At 42.3% G+C, this 19,244-nt stretch overlaps 1 protein-coding gene across 1 annotated transcript; it reads right to left on the bottom strand.

Annotated features, from left to right (window-relative positions):
- Positions 1–1,387: 1,387 nt before the first annotated feature.
- Positions 1,388–5,223, bottom strand: LOC146517626 (uncharacterized). Its single transcript, XM_085164067.1, has 2 exons — positions 4,795–5,223; positions 1,388–2,426 (listed from the first exon to the last, which is right to left on the bottom strand). Coding segments are annotated over exons 1-2 (858 nt in total). The 5' UTR covers positions 4,796–5,223; the 3' UTR covers positions 1,388–1,569.
- Between the last annotated feature and the right edge of the window lie 14,021 nt (positions 5,224–19,244).

The raw sequence follows: 19,244 nt of genomic DNA, 5'->3' as shown, positions 1-19,244 counted from the left end.
CTGAGCTTAATACTATAAATATCGTCTTTCCACAGGCAACTTCAGGACTGCTCAACAATACAATTACAAAAAAAAAGAAAAATGGGAATCAGACCTATCACTACTATCACTCCATCACTACTAACGCCAACATCTGGAATGAGATTTGCAGAAGCATCTATTTCAAAACAAAATTTGCCAATTTACAGCTAATGCATTATTAAATATTCCACAAAACTCAGCTTTAAATAGGAGTCACATCAGAATTGTTCACAAAATTAGGTAAATGGTTTGATGCAGCTCTGCTTTTACAGTTAAATCGACTTAAACTACAGTATAAAAGAGCACTTGCACTGCAGTGGTGGTCTCTCTGATTGCCCAAGTCAAAAAAAGCCCAGTATGCAGATGACATTGCTCTCTCCAGTAATAGATTAAAGTTTATTGTCATGTACACTGCAAAACACAAATGGTTATTCTGAGCAATGAAATTCTCAGAATAACTTTGCGAGTTCCCAGGCAGGGGACAGAAGTAGTGATGGTTGAAGTGAGCCTTCAGAAAACAAGGGAAACAGCTGGCTCACCAGAGGAAAGGGTGCAGGCACCTGCCAGGTGGCAGGAGTGTGATCTGTGTGCCGTGGGTGGGTGCGGTCCTTAATGATGTAAATCTGTAGTGGTGGGAGGGGTACTCCACAGGCACTGCCGTTGGAATTACCACACTGTGATGGAGTTTGTCAGGATACTCTTTGCTGTGCATCTGTAAAGGCTGCTAAGAGGTTTGGAGGTTAATCGAAATTTTCTCAGCTTAGAAAGAAGAGGTTTCAAGATTGAAACCATCAGTATCACGAACTGAACACACCTGCAAAGCAGGTTGCTGAATTTAGATGCGTGTGTCATTGAATACCTGTGCCTGTGAAAGAAGTTAGTTGCACATGATTATGTTCTTTCTTGCACATGGCTTTGGAAATAAATATAATTCCACATTTTAGTTATAAAAAGGTGGTTGTCATAGTTTACCCCTTCAACATCAACCAGGTAACCAAAAAACTGAAGACGACCTCAGAATCTGGAGCTTTTTCCTGTAAGAGATCTGGAAGTGACTCAGAAAAGGGAATAAAGACATTTTCACATAATAAATCTGCAACAGTTTTAATATTTTAATATTTGATATCTGGCAAATAGGTCTTTAAATTAGTTGGTGTTGATGCTTCTCATCACTTTTCTCTTAAACCTGTCCATGGGCGTTTGGAGGAAAAACCCATGGACGGTGTCTGCTCATCATACTGGAGTGCTTTTGAAGAGAGGTATTTTGAATATAACTTTGTAAGGTGTATCCCCTCACTTATGTACTCATCAGTAAAAAAGCCGTCTTTGTGCCATCTGAATTTCATGTTAATTACAGACAGAGGAGGATTTTTTTAAAGGTTTATTTGAAGATCATCACACACTGACAATGTTTGTTTTTACATCGGAGTTTCAGTGGTAGAGCACAGAGACAACTATGAAAAAGGCAAATGTATTGATTTATTGATTTGGTGTTGATAAAGTAACTAAACTCTGTAACATTAAAAACAGTCAGAATGCATCATTTCACTATAAAACAGTCACATCACATAAATCCTGCTGAGGGGCGATTACAAGTGCAGTCTCTTCAGAATCTTCATCTTTATTTCCACCACTCATTCCTTCTGAATGACTTTGCCCTTCACTTGAGGTACTCGTTTCATCCTCACCCTTGCTCTGGTTCCCCTCCTCTTCATTCTGTCTGTTTAGTGCCCTCTCCCTCAGATCATCCCCCTCCAAACTTGAGCAGTCATCCGAGGTGTCGCTGTCTTCCTCCTTGTGTTCTCCTTTTTCCTCGTTGCTTAGTTCATTATTAGCTCCTTCTCCACCCCTCCACCCCTCTCCCTCATCTGCCTGTCCTCCTTCTGTGTCCTCCTCGGCATCCTCCTCCTCGGCATCCTCCTCCATGGCATCCTCTGCTGTTCTCTTGTCCCCTGGCCAAAGCTGAACACCCAGGTGGTCCTCCAGGTTCCTGATCCAGGTTCTCAGCCTCTCCCTCACATCTAATAGGAACCTGGGCACAGAGCCGCTGTGGTCTGACTGCTGGCACACGTGATGGAGATATGCCACAAGCACCATCAAAACCATGATGACCAACAGAATGACAATAAGCCAAATCTTCACTGCCTTTCCGGTTGTGGGGGGTGAGGAAGTTGTGCCTGATGGAACAACAGCTGTAACTGAACTGGATGTTGGGGAGGATGTTGTTGTGCCGTTTGTAGCTCCAGAGGGAGAGTGTGAATAGCCTAAAGTTTGAGTTGATGTCACATTGTTCTCTAGAGTATAGTTTTGAGTGCTGGTAGCAAAAGATACGGGAATCAAGAGTATCAGTATAAACACTGACATAAGAAGGATGGCTTTGGTCCTCATGGTGACTCTGTAGATCACTAAAAAGACAAAAAGCAGAAACTGCAGTTAAAATGATGTGAATCACAAGAAATGACCTGAGTAGCTCTAAACCCAATGAACAACCTGTGAACAGATTTGTCAGGAAGTGTTTCTTTAAACACTAAATGATTATTTAGTTTTATTTATATATCACCAAACCACAACAACAGTTGCCTCAAGGCGCTTAATATTGTAAGGTAAAGACCCTACAATAATACAGAGAAAGCCCAACAATGACACTACCCTTTTTGAGCACTTTGGTGACAGTGGGAATGAAAAACTCCCTTTAACAGTCAGAAACATCTGGCAGAACCAGGTGACCAGTCGGGGCTGTGGGGAGGGAGACAGTCAACAGTGGGTAATTATGCCTCCCCTACTAAAGAAGCAGCGGCAACAACAGGTAGACACTACAAAGGCACACACAGGAAGACGTGTGTGTAAATACATAAACCCCACATTGTTTGCAATAAACAATTTCTGTAAATGTGCAGATGTGATTATTTGCCAGCAACCTTCCTCTCTATCTGGAACTGTATACAGTAGAATCAGCAGTGACTGCTCTATAGCTCCATCCAGCAGGTAAATAGTTACATATTGTTAACGCACATATTTTAAATGTTTTAAAGAACTTCAATAACTCAATAGACTCAAGACATTTGCCTGAATATTTAAAAAAATGATTTATAATGTGATGGTTTATTTTCATTCTTCCATGATATGACCTTAGTGTCTGTGCAGCTGGTCTTTTTTCCTGCTACGTATCTCTTCTCCTGCATATTGCATTACCATTCTGAACATGTGTCTGTCTCGTGGTTACAGCGTCACCAGTTTGCTCTGGTTTTTCAGAGGTTTTTCTTTCCCACGTTACTGAGTGCTTGCTAAGAGGGGAACTTTGCATTACACTGTATACAACAGACGCATAGAGTCTGACAGATTGGAGATGAAACTACTTTAGCAGAGGTACAAAGGTGAAGAAGAAGCAAGAAATCTGCTATATTTAACATCATAAATGATAAACACACTGTACAGTTACAGCAGCTGTGATTTAGCTAGAAGCCAGGCAAACACTTGCATTTTATTTAGAATTGAACTATTGACATTATTAACATCATATTTTATAAATTGATATCTGAAAAAAATGTTCAGCTATGATTATGAGACACACCTGTGTGAAGTGATAATCAGTCATCAGTCATTTAGGATAATTAAAAATACAAGACTGACTGATGAAAAGCACACGGACACTCGCTGAAAACTCCACGAGGTACACCTGGTCAGCTGCTTGTTAATGCAAATCAGCAAATCACATGGCAGCAACTAAATGCATGTAGGAATGCAGTCATGGTCGAGATGACGTCAGAACGGCGAAGAAAGGTGATTTAAGTGAATCTGAGTATTTCAGTAACTGCTGATCTACTGGGATTTTCCCATATAACCATGTCTACAGTCTACAAAGAAACTGGTCAGAAATAGAGCAGCAGCAGCTCCCTGTGTGAGAACGCCTCGTTGATGCCTGTTTTGAGCAGACAGGAAGATAACTGTAATAACCTTTCTCTATCTGTGTTGTGTACTCTTCGTTGTGCATTTCAAAAAGAGCAGCTTGGGATGCAGAACACATGAAACTTTAAGCAGAACAGAACTAACCCCTGACAGAAAACCACACTGGCTTCCACTCCTGTTAGCAAAGAACAGGAAACTGAGTTTGCACAGAACACTCCACTAATAACGAGAATGCCAAATGTTAAAGTAAAAAGGTTATATTTGCCCTGTTCACTGACTCACACTCATTCAGGCTCAGGATGTGGTTAGTTCTGTGCACTCTGCATCTGTGTTTCACTGAAAACACAGGAAATCAATTTTGCACCTATCTGCAACTTTGCAACAGCAACTGCAGTAACCGGGTGGTTTTCTAACTGGCACCTGTGAATTCTGACTGTTCTATACACAGGACTAAATCTGCACGTGGCCCACCATGTTAAATATTTATAGTGTGGTCCCTGTAATGAAGCTAATGACCACATTAGAGTTCCTCATGAATAATGACAGCTGCTGAACTCTTATGAATCTCTGTAAAAGGAAACTCAGTTTTAGTTTAGTTAGTTAAATCATCCCAGGACTGAAGCTGATTCTAGCCACATGTTACACATTTTATTACCTTCAATTCAGATTGATTTCTCTCATACTGTAACACAGGAAACGTTTGTTCTTTGTGAATGAAGAACATTTACAACAGGTAGGCAGAAGACAAGGAGGTGAATAAATATATCCAATAAAGAAATGAGTTAAAATAAATGTAAACTCTAATACCAGAAAGATACAATATTGAAACGTAACAAACCAAACTAAAAACTGCAAGTATTTACTTACTCAGTAAATGAATAATTCAGTGAAGTAATGCCAAGCTCCCAAGAAAGACAGGATGTGAAGGAGGCAAAGTTATAGCTACGTATGTGAGGAGACTTAGAGAAGGGAAAGAAAGAAGACACTGGGGGTGGGTGGGGGAACAACAAAGATGAAGGCTTCAGAAAATAGGTTACCACATGCTCTCATCTCACAGGTCTCATGCAGTCATTTCTCTAACTTTCCTTTTCTAGCATTCAAATGCAGCAGATATAAAATGCTAAAGACAGAAATTAAAGCTGCAAACAGAGAGGGCAGATGTGCTACATTCGAGCGGAGCTACAGCTTGGGCGAGCTGTTGGTGATTATACGCACGCAGCCATTCCTATAAAGCATGTGAAGTTTAGGACACATTACATGATGTACAACTGAGAAATACAATGTGATGTCCTAGAATAAAACAGCCCTACAGGTCATGTTAATGTCCTAACACAGGGGTCAGCAACCTTTAACACCGTTTCCCAGTGTCCAAACGGAAACTGGGTCCGTTTGGACCCAGTTTCCACAGAAAAGAAAACTCTGGGAGCCGCAAATACTTTTTGACATATAAAATGAAGATAACACTGTTATTGTTTTTTACCTTTACGCTTTGTATAAACAACTAAATTGTGTTGCTTATGAAATCCATGAAGTGCTACAGAGAAAATTACATTTTATTTATGTAATGAACACATTTTGAACTCTTAAAAAAATATAACAAAAAGGAGATACACCCAGGTGAATTAAAAAGCTGAACTTAAATTATTCATATAGCAAACAAAAACTGTAGTGAGCCGTCATCCTTATATCACCTTTGGGATTTTGCAGCCTGTAGCGGAGCCTTAACCTGAATTTTAAAAATAATTGGAAAAAATCAACTGCTAAAAAAATGAAAAATAAATATTTGCGAAATATCTGGATAAATATTTATTTTACGTGGTTAATGTGTGTGGCGCGGCGTGGTCTGCAGTGCCGCTGCAGGGGCGGCACCTGAGCGATCTGCGATCAAGCCTCGCCGGCTTAAAGTCTGCGCTCTCTCTGCTGTTGTGTTGGTGTGTGTGGGCTGTGAGCTGGAAACTACAGCCGGCTGTGTGGCGACAGCAACCATGTGTGTAAAGTGGTCAATAAAGAAAAAAGCATGTTCGTGCAAACATCATTTTTTTCCAAACCACGTGAAGCCGCAGTATAAAGACTAACGAGCCGCATGTTGCCGACCCCTGTCCTAGGAGAAGGACCAGCCTTTGTAAGCTTGTTGTCAGTCTAAACACCCAAACATACTACTTAAATCCTCTTCTTTCACCATCTCTGAAAGTCTTATGTATATTTAGAAGCAGACGATTTCTCCCAAACCACACTGTTAGTGCTCTGTACTCCTGCTACTGTCATAAATGCACAAGAGAGGTTCAAGAGGTGGAGCAGGACTTTTCTCTGCATGTGAGCTGAGCTGACATCTTGTGGCACTATGGAGGCGTTTGGGGTGGCTGTAGCTCAGGTGGCAGAGCGGATCAGCCACCAACCGGAAGGTCGGTGGTTCAATCCCAGTCTGCTCCAGTCTGCATGCCAAATATCCTTGGGCAAGATACTAACCCCATGTTGCTCTCCGATGCATCCATCGGAGTGTGAATGTGTATGAATGTTAGATACTGCGCACTTAAGCTTAGAAGTGCTTGTGTGAATGGGTGTGATTGGGTGAATGAATTAGCTGTATAAAGCGCTTTGAGTGCTCGGACAGAGTAGAAAAGCGCTATATAAGAACCAGTCCATTTACCATTTACCATTTAGATGGCATCAGCCGGTACCATTCGCACTGGTGAAATGAAAGGGATGGGCTAATCGAACAACACTGGCCATGGTGAAATATGGATGGTATTGGTAAGCACCACAGGCACTGGTGTAATGTGAATGTCCTCAGCCAACACCACAGGCCCTGGTGTAATGTGGATGGGCCTTAGCTAACACCACTGGCCCTGGTGAAATGTGCATGATATCAGCCAGCACCACAGGCCCTAATGTGGATGGCATCAATTAGCAGCAGATGCCCTGGTGGGGCGAAGATGGCCTCACAGGAAGCACTGTCCCTGGTGTAATGTGGATGGTAGAAGCAGGCATCACAGTCCCTTGTGAAATGTGGATGATCTCAGAGAAGGGCAAAAAACAAAAACCAACAGAATAAGCAGAAAAAAAACAAAACATATATCAATCACCTGGATCACCTGTTGAGAAAGAAAAAAGAAAACAAGCAGAAGAAAACGAGAGTAATAGAATAAACAACATCACAATGATATATGGGAATATGACAGTAAATACTAAATATTAAACATTATTGTGCAGCACGTAAGATCGACAGCACAGTGTGCTTTGAGGTAGGAGCCAAAAAGGGTGTAGTTTGTGTGTGTGTACACCTGTGAGCATGGATGTGCTTGTTTTCCTTCATGTAATGATCTGCTAGAGGGTGTGGGGGGCCACTGCCCCGTCCTCCAGGGAATGAAGCAGGTATGGAGGAGATCAAAACTCCAGACATCCAGAGTCCCCAGAACACAAGAGACCAAGGAAGACCAACAGAGGGGCAGCCGTGCCACTGTCCCAGAAAGAGCTGAGGAGAGTCCCAGATGAGGGGTCACTCAGCAGCCACGGAGCAGAAGCCAGGGGGAGGTTGCAGTGACGTGCCCGTGAGCTCCGCCGGCAGCCAGCTGTGCCAGAGTGACCGAGCCCCAGGCCGAGAGGCCGAGGGCACCCGACCTCCGAAGTGGCCCAAGCGAGCCCCAGGCTCCAGGCCCCGATAAGCAGCCGCTAAGGAGTGAGCCGGTGTGTACCTGGACGCCCACCCCCGGACACAAAGAACCACCAACGCACCGATGTCTGAGGGAGTCCGCCCCCGGCAGGGGAAGTGGTGGGGGCAGATAGGCCTCCAAACCTTGGAGGGCCTGAGATGTCCTCAGAGAGGTGGCGTCTGATACCCAACCTGACATATATACACAGACATACAGGCACACACAGATACAAACATCCATTCCCACCCTCATGCTCTCATATGCACTTACTCCACACTCAACCAACGTGGAGACAGACATAAATACACACAATCACACTCCCCAAGCGTACTCTACGAACCGGGTCTAGGTACCCTTGCCCCTGGAGGGGGGAACTGCACCCAGACCCAGGTTGCGTTACCCTTTTCCCTGCGGTGGGGAGAAGCAGACCGCCCCGACTCCGCAGCAGCAGGGAGGCCCCACATTCCGGACCCCAGTTGGACGGCCAACTCCTCCTCCTAGCCCCCCTGCTCCAGCAGGCCGCAGAGAACGAGGGTGAGAGAAGACTCCTAACCTCCCTCCACCCGCTCATTGTAGTGTTGATGTATGTGTGTTCTAAGGTGCATTTAAAACCCAGGACGGCATGGAGCTACCTGCCAGAGAGCAGCAGGTAAGCGCATATTGGGGTGGCTGTAGCTCAGGTGGCAGAGCGGATCAGCCACTAACCAGAAGGTCGGTGGTTCAATCCCAGGCTGCTCCAGTCTGCATGCCAAATATCCTTGGGCAAGATACTAACCCCATGTTGCTCTCCGATGCATCCATCGGAGTGTGAATGTGTATGAATGTTAGATACTTAGCACTTAAGCTTAGAAGTGCTTGTGTGAATGGGTGTGATTGGGTGAATGAATTAGCTGTATAAAGCGCTTTGAGTGCTTGGACAGAGTAGAAAAGCGCTATATAAGAACCAGTCCATTTACCATAGTCCCTCCTGCTAGCCCTCAATGTCTACGTATATTTAAAATTGAGAGGTGGACAACGACGCCAGGGGTGAGGTGTACACCCTGATGGTAATTGGGATTCCGTGTAGCGTGCCCACCCCCAAGATCCTATATGTATGTGTAATGAGAGTGTGAGTAATGTGAATGTCTAAGTTGTGGGATAAAATTGAGGCAGAGGCAGCCAGAAGGGGACAGGGGGGGGTTACCTCCTCTGCACCCTGGTGACAGACCCCTATTCCAAGGCCCTGCATGTGTGGTTGGTTGTGGTGGAGCGGGAAGAGGGAGGCAGCTGGAGATGGGGAGGGAAGGAAGGGAGGGGCAAGTAACCCCTCCCTGGGGCCAGCTCCCCCGCTGACCCCAGTAGGCACCCCCATACTCCGCGACCCGTCAGGGAAGGGGGGCCCAGGCCCATCCGAACCGGGGCCCAGTGCGGCGGCGCCGCCCGGCCCCACAGAGCCCCGGGCAGTCCATCCAACCCCACCACAGAGAAAACTGCACCCACCCCATCATCCACTCATCTTCCAGACTACATAAGACAATAGACGCCCAGGCTGTGATCTTCCTCCACCTCTCCTGTATCTCCCCCTCTTGCAGAGAGAGTTCCTGAGAGGGGAAAGCTCCTGCAAGATGTGACAACCCTCCCCCAGTTGAAGAGCCCCCCAGGTGGCTCGACGCACCGGCGGCACCCTGCGCCAGGGCTGAGCCCCCATACACCCACCCGCCCGCAACACACCAACCAGGACCCAGGGCCCCAGGCCAGAGCCGGAGCGCCCCCAGAACCTCACGCCCGTCCCGGACCCACCCAGGGGCAGCCAGGCTACCAGGTCAGTAACCCCCGTCCGTCAGCACAGACCCTCCCCTAGCCCTGCTGCACGTAGCCACGAGGAAACTGTCACCTAAGAGCCAACAGAGCCCCTAATTGGCCATGACCGCTACCCCGGGTTGAGCCCCCCAAGGAAGATGCTCCCGGGGAACCCCCTGACGCCCTAAGCCTGACCCTACCCCCACACCAATCACAACAGTGAAGGCCAGACCAAAATATGACCCCCCACCCCCACTAGTTGATGGAGCTGATCAGAGGAGCCCAGAGTGATTGATCTGATGTGGTGGCAGAGGCTGTATCAAGACTAATGTAATCTAATAGATAATTTCTATATTGGTTAGAATTAAGATTGTTTTTATTTTTCCAGTTCATGAGGACTGTTTTCTTGGCTATGCATAGGGCAGTGAAAACCATATGGGCTATATTCTTTTCTGAAGTGACATTATCTAAGCTGCCCAACAAACACACTAAGGGGGAAGTTTGGAATGTTACATTTCAGACACTTTGATAAGTCTTCACATATCTCGCGCCAAAACTTCTGAACTGGTGGACAGAACCAAAGAGCGTGGATATAATTGTCCGGTGAATTGGTTTGGCAGTGTGAGCAGTTGTTGGTAGATGCAAAGCCCATCTTGAACATCCGATGACCTGTATAGTGCACTCTATGTAGTATTTTGTATTGAATTAATTGAAGACTGGGATTTCTGATTAGATGAAAGGTTTTTAAGCAAATCTGAGACCAGAAGTTTTGGTCTAAGTTAACTGATAAATCCGCTTCCCATTTTGCAATAGGAAGTGATATTGATTCATCTGTTTTAGAAAGCATTCTGTATATTTTGGATAGTAATTTGGGGGTTTTAAGAGTAAGAAATTGAACCACACTTGGTGGTGTTTGTAGTTCAACTTGACCCGGTTTAAATTTCTTTTTTATTATGGATTTAATTTGTTGATATTCTAAAAATCTTTTCTTGTTGATCCCATATTGTGTAACTAGTCTGTCAAATGAAATAAATTCTGTTCCTTCTAGTATATGTTATACATATTTGATTCCTTTACCATTCCAATCTGAAAAGTATATCATATTATTGTTTTGTAATATGTCAGGGTTGTTCCAGATAGGTGTACGTTTGCATGGGATTAATGAAGACTCTGTCAACTTCAGAAACTCCCACCATGCTGTCAGAGAAGAGCTGATGTTGATGCTTTTGAAGCATTCATGTTGTTGGATGTTTGAGCTGATAAATGGTAGATCTGAAATCTCTAGATTATTGCAAAGTGCTTGTTCTACATCTAGCCAAGGTTCATCTAAGAGGGTATGTTTTAGCCATCCTGAGATAAACTGAAGCCTGTTGGCTAAGAAGTAGTGCTGAAAGTTAGGTAGTTCTAATCCTCCTTTATCCTTGGTCTTTTGTCGTGTTTTTAAGCTTATACGTGGGGGCTTATTTTTCCAAAGGAATTTGGACATATATGAATCTAGAGATCTGAACCAATCTTGCGGCGGTTTATTTGGGATCATTGAGAATAAATAATTTATTTTTGGTAATACCATCATTTTTATAGCAGCAACCCTTCCCATGAGTGATATGGGTAGACATTTCCATCTAGCCAGATCACCTTCTACTTTCTTTAAAAGTGGGGTATGGTTTAATTTAGTTAGATCTGCAAGCTTGGGAGAAATATTAATACCTAAATATTTTATATTTCCCGATTGCAGTTGAGTAGAAGAGGAATTATGGAAGCAGCAATTAATAGGAGGGACTGTAGATTTTGACCAGTTAATTGAGTAATCTGATATTCTTGCAAAAGAGTTTATCAATTCAATCACCCCAGAGATATTGGTTTGTGAATTTTGGAGAAAGAGTAACACATCATCAGCATAAAGGCTGATTTTATGTTCCACGTTCTTGCATTTTATGCCCTTAATTGCTGAATTCTGTCTAATTGCTGCTGCTAGTGGTTCGATAAAAATTGCAAACAGTGAAGGGGAGAGTGGGCATCCCTGCCTGGTGCCCCTCAGGAGACATAAGCTGGAGGATGTCTGGTCATTTGTTCTGACACAAGCTGTTGGGGAATTATATAATATTTTTAACCAGTTGATGAAAGAAGATCCAAAACCAAATTTGTGTAAAGTTGCAAATAGAAATTTCCAGTTAACTCTGTCAAACGCTTTTTCTGCATCTAAGGAAAATATTGTAGTTTCAAGGTTTTTACTGTATGAGTAGTCTATCAAATTAAGTAATCTACGTGTATTTGTTGATGAGTGCTGTTCTCCCAATTCTTTGAATCTTTGGGCTGAAGGAAGGACAATACTCGGTGTATAAATGCTCAATCAACAATCCTTTATTTCCATACAATTTTCACACAATGAGCATAAAAACAACCATCCGGATGGGGAGAGTTGCATGAGAGGGTCACAGCAAGTCTCAAAATGGTGGTGTGTTACACAGCTTTTTATACTTTCTACTGGCCCCCACCTGGTCATAAACCTAAACATTCACAGTCCCTTATCTGTCATGGCGCCTAAATTATGACCTCGGGCTCCCTGTCTTTCTACCTCCTACAAGAGTGGGGGCACAGAATGTTGTCTGTTTCTTCTTATTATCGGCACAAGGTCCTTCGCACGCAACATTCTCAGAAATGATTTAAGCAGTCTGACATGACAAGAAAACAGTGTAAAACATTCACAGCAGATAAATGGCGGCGCCCACCTGTCTAACAGAACCCAAAGATGGTCACATTCTTTTAATCCCCAAAGATATACTGGAACATTTGTCTAACATACTACAAAAATATACTGCGAAGATGGTCATGTTCTTTAACCTAATCTCACAATTCCCCCTTTGATCTCTCTTTAGAGAGATCACTTACAACATACATTCTAGGGTTGCAATGTGGTGTCAACTCTTTCCCAGTCTCCTAGTATTTGTGCTTCACACAGAAACACAATTCCATCGCTGGATTTCCTCTGCGCTGTCACTTTTGGAGCTTGGCACGCTCTCTCCATCCCTCGAGTTGTCACGTCCAACGCTGCTGAAGATTTAAGGCAGAGCACGTCGTACACCTTAGTTGTCTTCCTCAATGTCAACGATGAATCTCTCATTTTATTTAAAATCCTGCTGTGGGAAGTCTCCTCTCAATCTCCTGGAAGCTCAGTAGCACAGCTCTCTGTGGTGATGTCTGCTGTGCTGAAGATGATCTCTGATCCTCCTGAAGCCTCTCTCCTGGCCTCAGCTCCCATCTTGTGGACGATCCTCTCAGCCACTCCTTCTCGTCATGGCACCTCACGACATCTACAGATTAAAAAATAACACTCCTCTCCCCACATGGCTTCCACCATGTGTCAACTCCCCAATGAGACATGTACAAGAATGTTGCACATTCTCTTTAAAACAATCTCCAGGGTTTCCCACTTGGAGCAGCCATACTCCAACCTGTAACCCTGTGTAAAAACATTAATCAGCAGTTACATGTTCAGCTTATTTAACTCCCAGCTCCACCTGGAGCCTGTATCCTGGAAGACAAATCTGTTAAATCAAACTTCACATTTGCAACCAACTGTAGATCATAAGAGTGATAAAGTATTCAGCATAAAAGACAAGTATCATGTGCAAGTTTTCTCCAATCATTAAATCACTATTATTACCATAATTTGTCCCAAATCATGAATCATCCCAATTTATTCCACAATTTAATCTGTGACTTCCCTTAAACAATGTCACTCCACCCATTTTATCACTATGAGCTCAGTAGTGGCTAGCTAATGAGTTCATATTCAACTATTCCATAAACACTGCATCTCTTATTTGTTTCCTCATGTCACTTGTCTGTTTTCTGCTGAATCCTCTACATCCACTCTTAGAAAAAAACAGACATTAGGAGCACACATAGACAATCCTGGTGGTCAGGCACAGGTTGATAGGTTCCAGAGGTGCCGTAAAAGGCCATAAAATTAAGCCTGCTGTAAAAAGAATGACACTGGTTTCAACACAGGAAATTTCTCACGTTATTCACATCGTCAAAGTAACCTTCAACATTTTCCCAACAACACAGTGTAACAGCATCATCAATCCTGTAGTAGAGAAACAAACATCAACCAATTGTTCTGTTATAAATCACATCATCAAATCACATGAAGAACTGTAATGCTGTAGAAAAGAGAATGTAAATGTTAGCGCTGCGCAGATGTATACACCCTTTCTCACAGTAATCTCTGTGAGCAACACAAGCCCATGAATAACACACCCCTGGTAGATTCACAAACACAGAAAGTGGCATTTAAAAGGTTAAATCATCACACAACCTCGAATGTTGCTGTCATCTTTCTGGTCCTGTAAAAAGAAACACATAAATTCATCCACCCTTTTGTCCTGTCTAGGTGGAGGTAAACTTTGAGTCGTGGTCAAGTCTTGTCAGCTTTTACCAGTCAGTCAGTTTGTTTTTATTTCCATTCATTCATTCATTCATTCATTCATTCTTTCTTTGCTGATAGTGGAAACCATCGCCGCATTTGATTTCCACCCTCAGCAAAATGACGTCATTTCAAAAAGAAAAAGAAGAACTTTAGGTCGGATTACCTAGCTGAATCCTTTTTAGGCAGCGACTCTCATTTTCTAATTGTCCCAAATAAGTGGCTTTCTCCAGAGCCCATTTTAATGTGGAGAAACTCACTTGCAACAATTTTCTCGATGACGTGTAGCGCTTTTAATTCCCGACGTGCAGATCTGCTTAAAGAAAAGAAATTCACAAACAAAAATCAGTGCACTGTTCAAAAAATAAAAATTAAATGAAAAATAAAAGATAAAACTGAAAAACAAAAGTAAATAAAAATACAGAAGCCCGGTCCTAGGACTTGTCACAGAATATTCTTTTTCTTATAGGTGAGAAAACACCAAATCTAAAAATTGGTTCCCCATACTTCAGAAACAAAAACAAAACAAAAACAAAAAATCTGCTAGTTTTACTCTTTTAAACTCTGGCAGCAGGATTCTGTTCACCCCTGCTATCATGTTCCCCAAAATAATACTAATTAAGTCGTCTATGTATCATTTCTCAACTCAATAAACCAGACAGGATGATAATAACAGTATTACCTTCTTAAAATTGTTTTTGATCCTAATGAGCTTCATTACGTGTGTGTGTGTGTGTTAGTAGGGTTAATACATTTTCTATTTCTATTTATCCTTTTATGTACCTTCCCCCTTTTTTTCTGAAACAAAACTCTGTTCACTCCAAATTTTGTTTCAGAAACATCTAAATGAAAAACTCTGACATAGTCAGGCACAGCTAAACCCCAAATGCTTGCAGGTTACCATCGGCAACCACACTGTGTGTTGTTAACCCCTTCTACAAATACCCTCTTTGGATGTGTGCGACTTTGTGTATGATTTTGTGTTATCTCTAGTGCATATCATGTGCATGTGTGGTGTCACTTTCCATTTTTCTAACAGTACACTTGCATACCTCAGTGCTTGTCTTCCTCCCCCTTTTGTTGTGGTCTGGACACTGTGTCAATCCTCCACTCCCAGGCAGTCGTTTGTCTCCCTGGATTCCTTAACCCAATTTGATTCCCCAAACTAAAACAGCAGCCTCAGTCCTCTTCTGCTCCTTTCTCTCCGTTCTTCTCTCCCACTTTTCTGTCCAATGGCAGTCAGTTCTTTTCAGCTTTGTCCCGTGTATCTCTTTGTCCCACTGTCTCTTTCATTGCCATCTCGCTCCAAACATGGCAAATGTCAAACTCAGACAGTCTTCTCAAAAGTCCTTCACACACAGTGAGGTTGCAGCTTGCTGGAAACGCATCTCCATCCATCCAATCTAGATGGTGGATCTTCTCTTTCTGATGCCGTTTGCCCACAGCGCTGCTGGACCTCTCTGCTCATAACTCTGGTATTGTCTCTCGGACTTCTGTCCACTGTTGATGTTCATGCTCGTGCTTCTGGAAGTGCACTCGTTGTCTTCAGGGAGAGATTAGCTTCCTTGGAGCTTGCTTGTTCAGGATGAGGACGGGAAGCTGCAAAACAATTCAGCCAAAAATTCTGGCTGGGTGTTTCTATTTTATTTTATTTTTCTAATGATTTTAACCTATAATTTTCTTCCGACTGCTGCCCGTGGAGAATTGATCCAGGTCCGTTCCCCACCTGTAAACGACAGACTGAGAGACTTTCATTATTCACTGTGACTGCAGATGTTTTCATCACTCCTAAAGCAACACATCTCTACTTATTTTGTTTTGACCTCTACTGACTTCAAACCCCAAAAATGAAATTTTTATTTGATCTTAACCGCAAACACAAAAATCTTCTTGATGTTGTTATTAATTCTTTTCATCCACAACAGCTCTCATACGGTCAGTAATCAAATTCTCCATTCATCCTTGAGTACTTGATCACCTTTTAATGTCACTATTAGTTTGATCAATTTATTTATCATTACTTTGACGCTAATCCACTTTTAATTTGCTTCATTTACTTTAGTTCATTTTCTCCTATTTGATCACTATGATTTCTTGACTATTATTATTTCACAGAAAATCAACTAATCTACTTTGTCTCCCTATTTGTCATCAAGGAATTCTCACACACACTCGCGGGCTGGTCACTCGCCCCCACCTTTTCTTTCTCTCTCACACACACGCACATTTTACTCTTCGTTCGTTCCGCCTGTGAACCCGCCCCTCGAGGCTGGCTCACACACACTTCATACTTCTCGCAGTCCCATACAAACTTTCTGCGAGACACTTCTGCTGATTCAGGACAACGCCCTAATCAAAACAAAGAGCGGGTGCCGTCCGCTCTTATACACCTCAACCTAACTAGGACAATTAGGCTCACGATCTTCAGATTGCGCCACATTTGCCTCACGATTTATTCAAACTGCGCCACGGACTGGATACCGCAGTTTCTCTTCCCCATAAAAATAAAACCAAATTAACCCCCCCTCCCCCCCCCCCCCACTTGACTTCACAGCTTGCAACAATTCGTGACACGACCTCCTGCTGCAATTTCTGCACACCACAAACACACTTTTAGACAAATTATTTTTGTTACTTTAATTGACTCCCGTACTTCAGACGAGACGCCGACTCTAACGGCGCTTTCACACACACTACACACCTCTAACTATCTTTCTTTCTCTCTTTTTTTTTTTTTTTTTATTACACCACAGAGTAATAAACCCAATTCAGCCCGTCTATCTCTATGTGGCTCCAAATACCCTCTTTATTTAATTTAACACTCGTCAGGGGACAGGCAAACAACAATTTCAACCACTGAAACGAGGAATACAACCTTTTTCAACCTTTTTAACCTAATTTAACCTTTTTCTCTTACTATTCTTAGAACTCAACCTTTGTTCGCAAATTGTGTCTTGTTCTATGTTCTAGTCCAGAATAAATGTAAACCCGTGATTACACAAACGTTTTCAGTATTATTCTGTAGCTATGCGGGAGTCCTCAGTTCCCAAGTCACCACCTCAGCTAACCAGACGCCGCTGGACCTGACTGCGCGTCCACAGACAGGGGGGTTGCCACACCATGAACAAAACCAATTTCCACAGGTCCACTAGGCATCAACCTTTGATCCTAAAATGTGTCTTTGCTCTAATGTCCTCCCATTCACACATCAACCGTCACTGTCACCATGTTCATATTTCACACACAGAAACACAGCAAGCGCGTCTCATCAGCAGTAATACACAGAAACACCATAAGCGTGTCTCACCAGCAGAAACACACACAGAAACCTCTGAGCTCACCTTTGAAAATGCAAGCGCACCACAAGCCAGATTCTATTTCACCTCTATTTCAGATACTACACTTTAATTTATTTATTCAGGACAGTGCATGTTAATGAACATAAATGTAAAAAAAAAAATTACATGAATGTAAACATGCCAGATTATAGCCAAAGGCTAATTTCCATCTGTTGTCCTTAAACATAAAAAAATAGACAATAATTCATAAAAAAATCATCATTCATTCATAATAAAAACTCCATCACCAAACTTACGCATACACACCATTCTGTTCCCAAATAAAACATTAAAACTATACAACATGATCACACACTTGATTTGTCCATAACCAGTTTTTAACCTTTGCTTTAAACAAATTGAATGTCGAGCATTCTCTAATGGGTTGAGGAAGACTGTTCCACAGATGGCCACCCTTAACAGAGAGGACGTTCTGCCCAAATGCTGTCCGTCTGTGGGGTATAAACAAGTCTCCTCGGATTGTAGCTCGAGTGGTCCTGTCTGAGCTTTCTTTATGCCTAATAAACTGCTTTAGTGGTGGTGGAGCAAGGGAGTGTAAGACTTTATATATTAAACACACTCTTTTAAGTTTCACTAAGTTATTGAAGTTCAGTAATTTATGTTTTTTTAAACACATGACAGTGGTGGTGGGAAGTCGGTTTTTTGTCAAGTAGTTTTAAACTTCTTTTATAAATGTTTTCAATAGTTTTAAGTGTTGTTGGACAAGCAAGTGACCAGGACGTCAAACAATAGTCCATATGAGAGATGATCATTGAGTAAAAATACGTTTTTGCAACATTCATATTTAAATTATTACATATATGATTAAAATTTCGATTATTAAATTTAAGTACCTGGGACACTTTATTTATGTGACTCTTGAAGGATAATGTTGGGTCTAGAATGACCCCAAGATATTTAAATTCTGGAGCTAATTCAAGCTCTACTCCATCCAGGAATATGTTTGACTGCTTCAAGTTTAAGGGGCGTTTTGAAAAATACATACAGACAGTTTTTGAGGTGTTCAACATTAGGCATGAGTCCTCCAGCCAGCTATGCATTAATGCTAAAGCAGCTGTAAGATCTTTTGCCACCTGCTGGACACTATTTGCTTGCGTATATATAACTGCATCATCTGCATACATTTGAGCAAATATATTTGGACAGACTTCAGGTAAGTTATTGATAAAAAGAGAGAACAATAAGGGCCCAAGAACAGATCCTTGAGGAACCCCTGTATCACAGTCTAAATATGGAGATTGAACCCCATCCAACACCACACACTGTTTCCTGTGTGAGAGATATGAGGCAAACCACTGAAGAGCCTGACTGGAGATATTAAACTGAGTCAATCTGGACAACAATATCTGATGGTTTACAGAGTCGAAAGCCTTCTTCAGATCTAAAAATACAGCTCCAACACAGGGACTCTTGTCCAGCAAGCTCTTCAAGTTCTCCACTAACATACACAGGGCAGTATCTGTGGAGTGATGTGCCCGAAAGCCAAACTGCAATGGATGTAATGAGGGTTGGGTGTTTTCTAGGTGAGCAGTGAGGAGTTTAACCACCCACTTCTCAGCTATTTTAGATACAACCGGGAGTATGCTTATGGGGCGATAATTAGCCATGTCAGTCTTCACACCTGCTTTGAAAATTGGTGTAACTGCAGCAATTTTCCAATCTGTTGGAACAATGGAATGTTCGAAAGACATATTCAAAACATGAGTTGTTGGACGTACAAGCAAATCCATATGTTCCTTTAGGAAATTTGTGTTAATACCATATACATCAAGTGCTTTTGATTGTTTTAAACCTGTAATTAGTTTAGCAACTTCAGTGTCTGAAATATGAGTGATGGTGAACAAATTTTGACCAACATCATTCACATTATCAGAGCATACGACTGAGTCAAAGCTCTGACTGATATCCTTAACAGATGAAATAAAGAAAGTGTTTAAGTTACTGGCAATAGATAGAGGCTCTCTAACAATAGAGTTATTTACATAAAGTTCAAATTGTATTTTTACTTTTGTTTGAATGACGGCCAAGTAATTTATTTAAGTGTTGCCAGATAATTTTACCATTACCTTTGGCTCTTTCAATTATATTTATAAAAAAATT

The sequence above is a fragment of the Neolamprologus multifasciatus genome, chromosome 6, assembly GCF_963576455.1.
Source record: "Neolamprologus multifasciatus chromosome 6, fNeoMul1.2, whole genome shotgun sequence".
Lineage (NCBI taxonomy): Eukaryota > Metazoa > Chordata > Actinopteri > Cichliformes > Cichlidae > Neolamprologus > Neolamprologus multifasciatus.
This window is presented reverse-complemented; position numbering and strand designations above follow the sequence as displayed.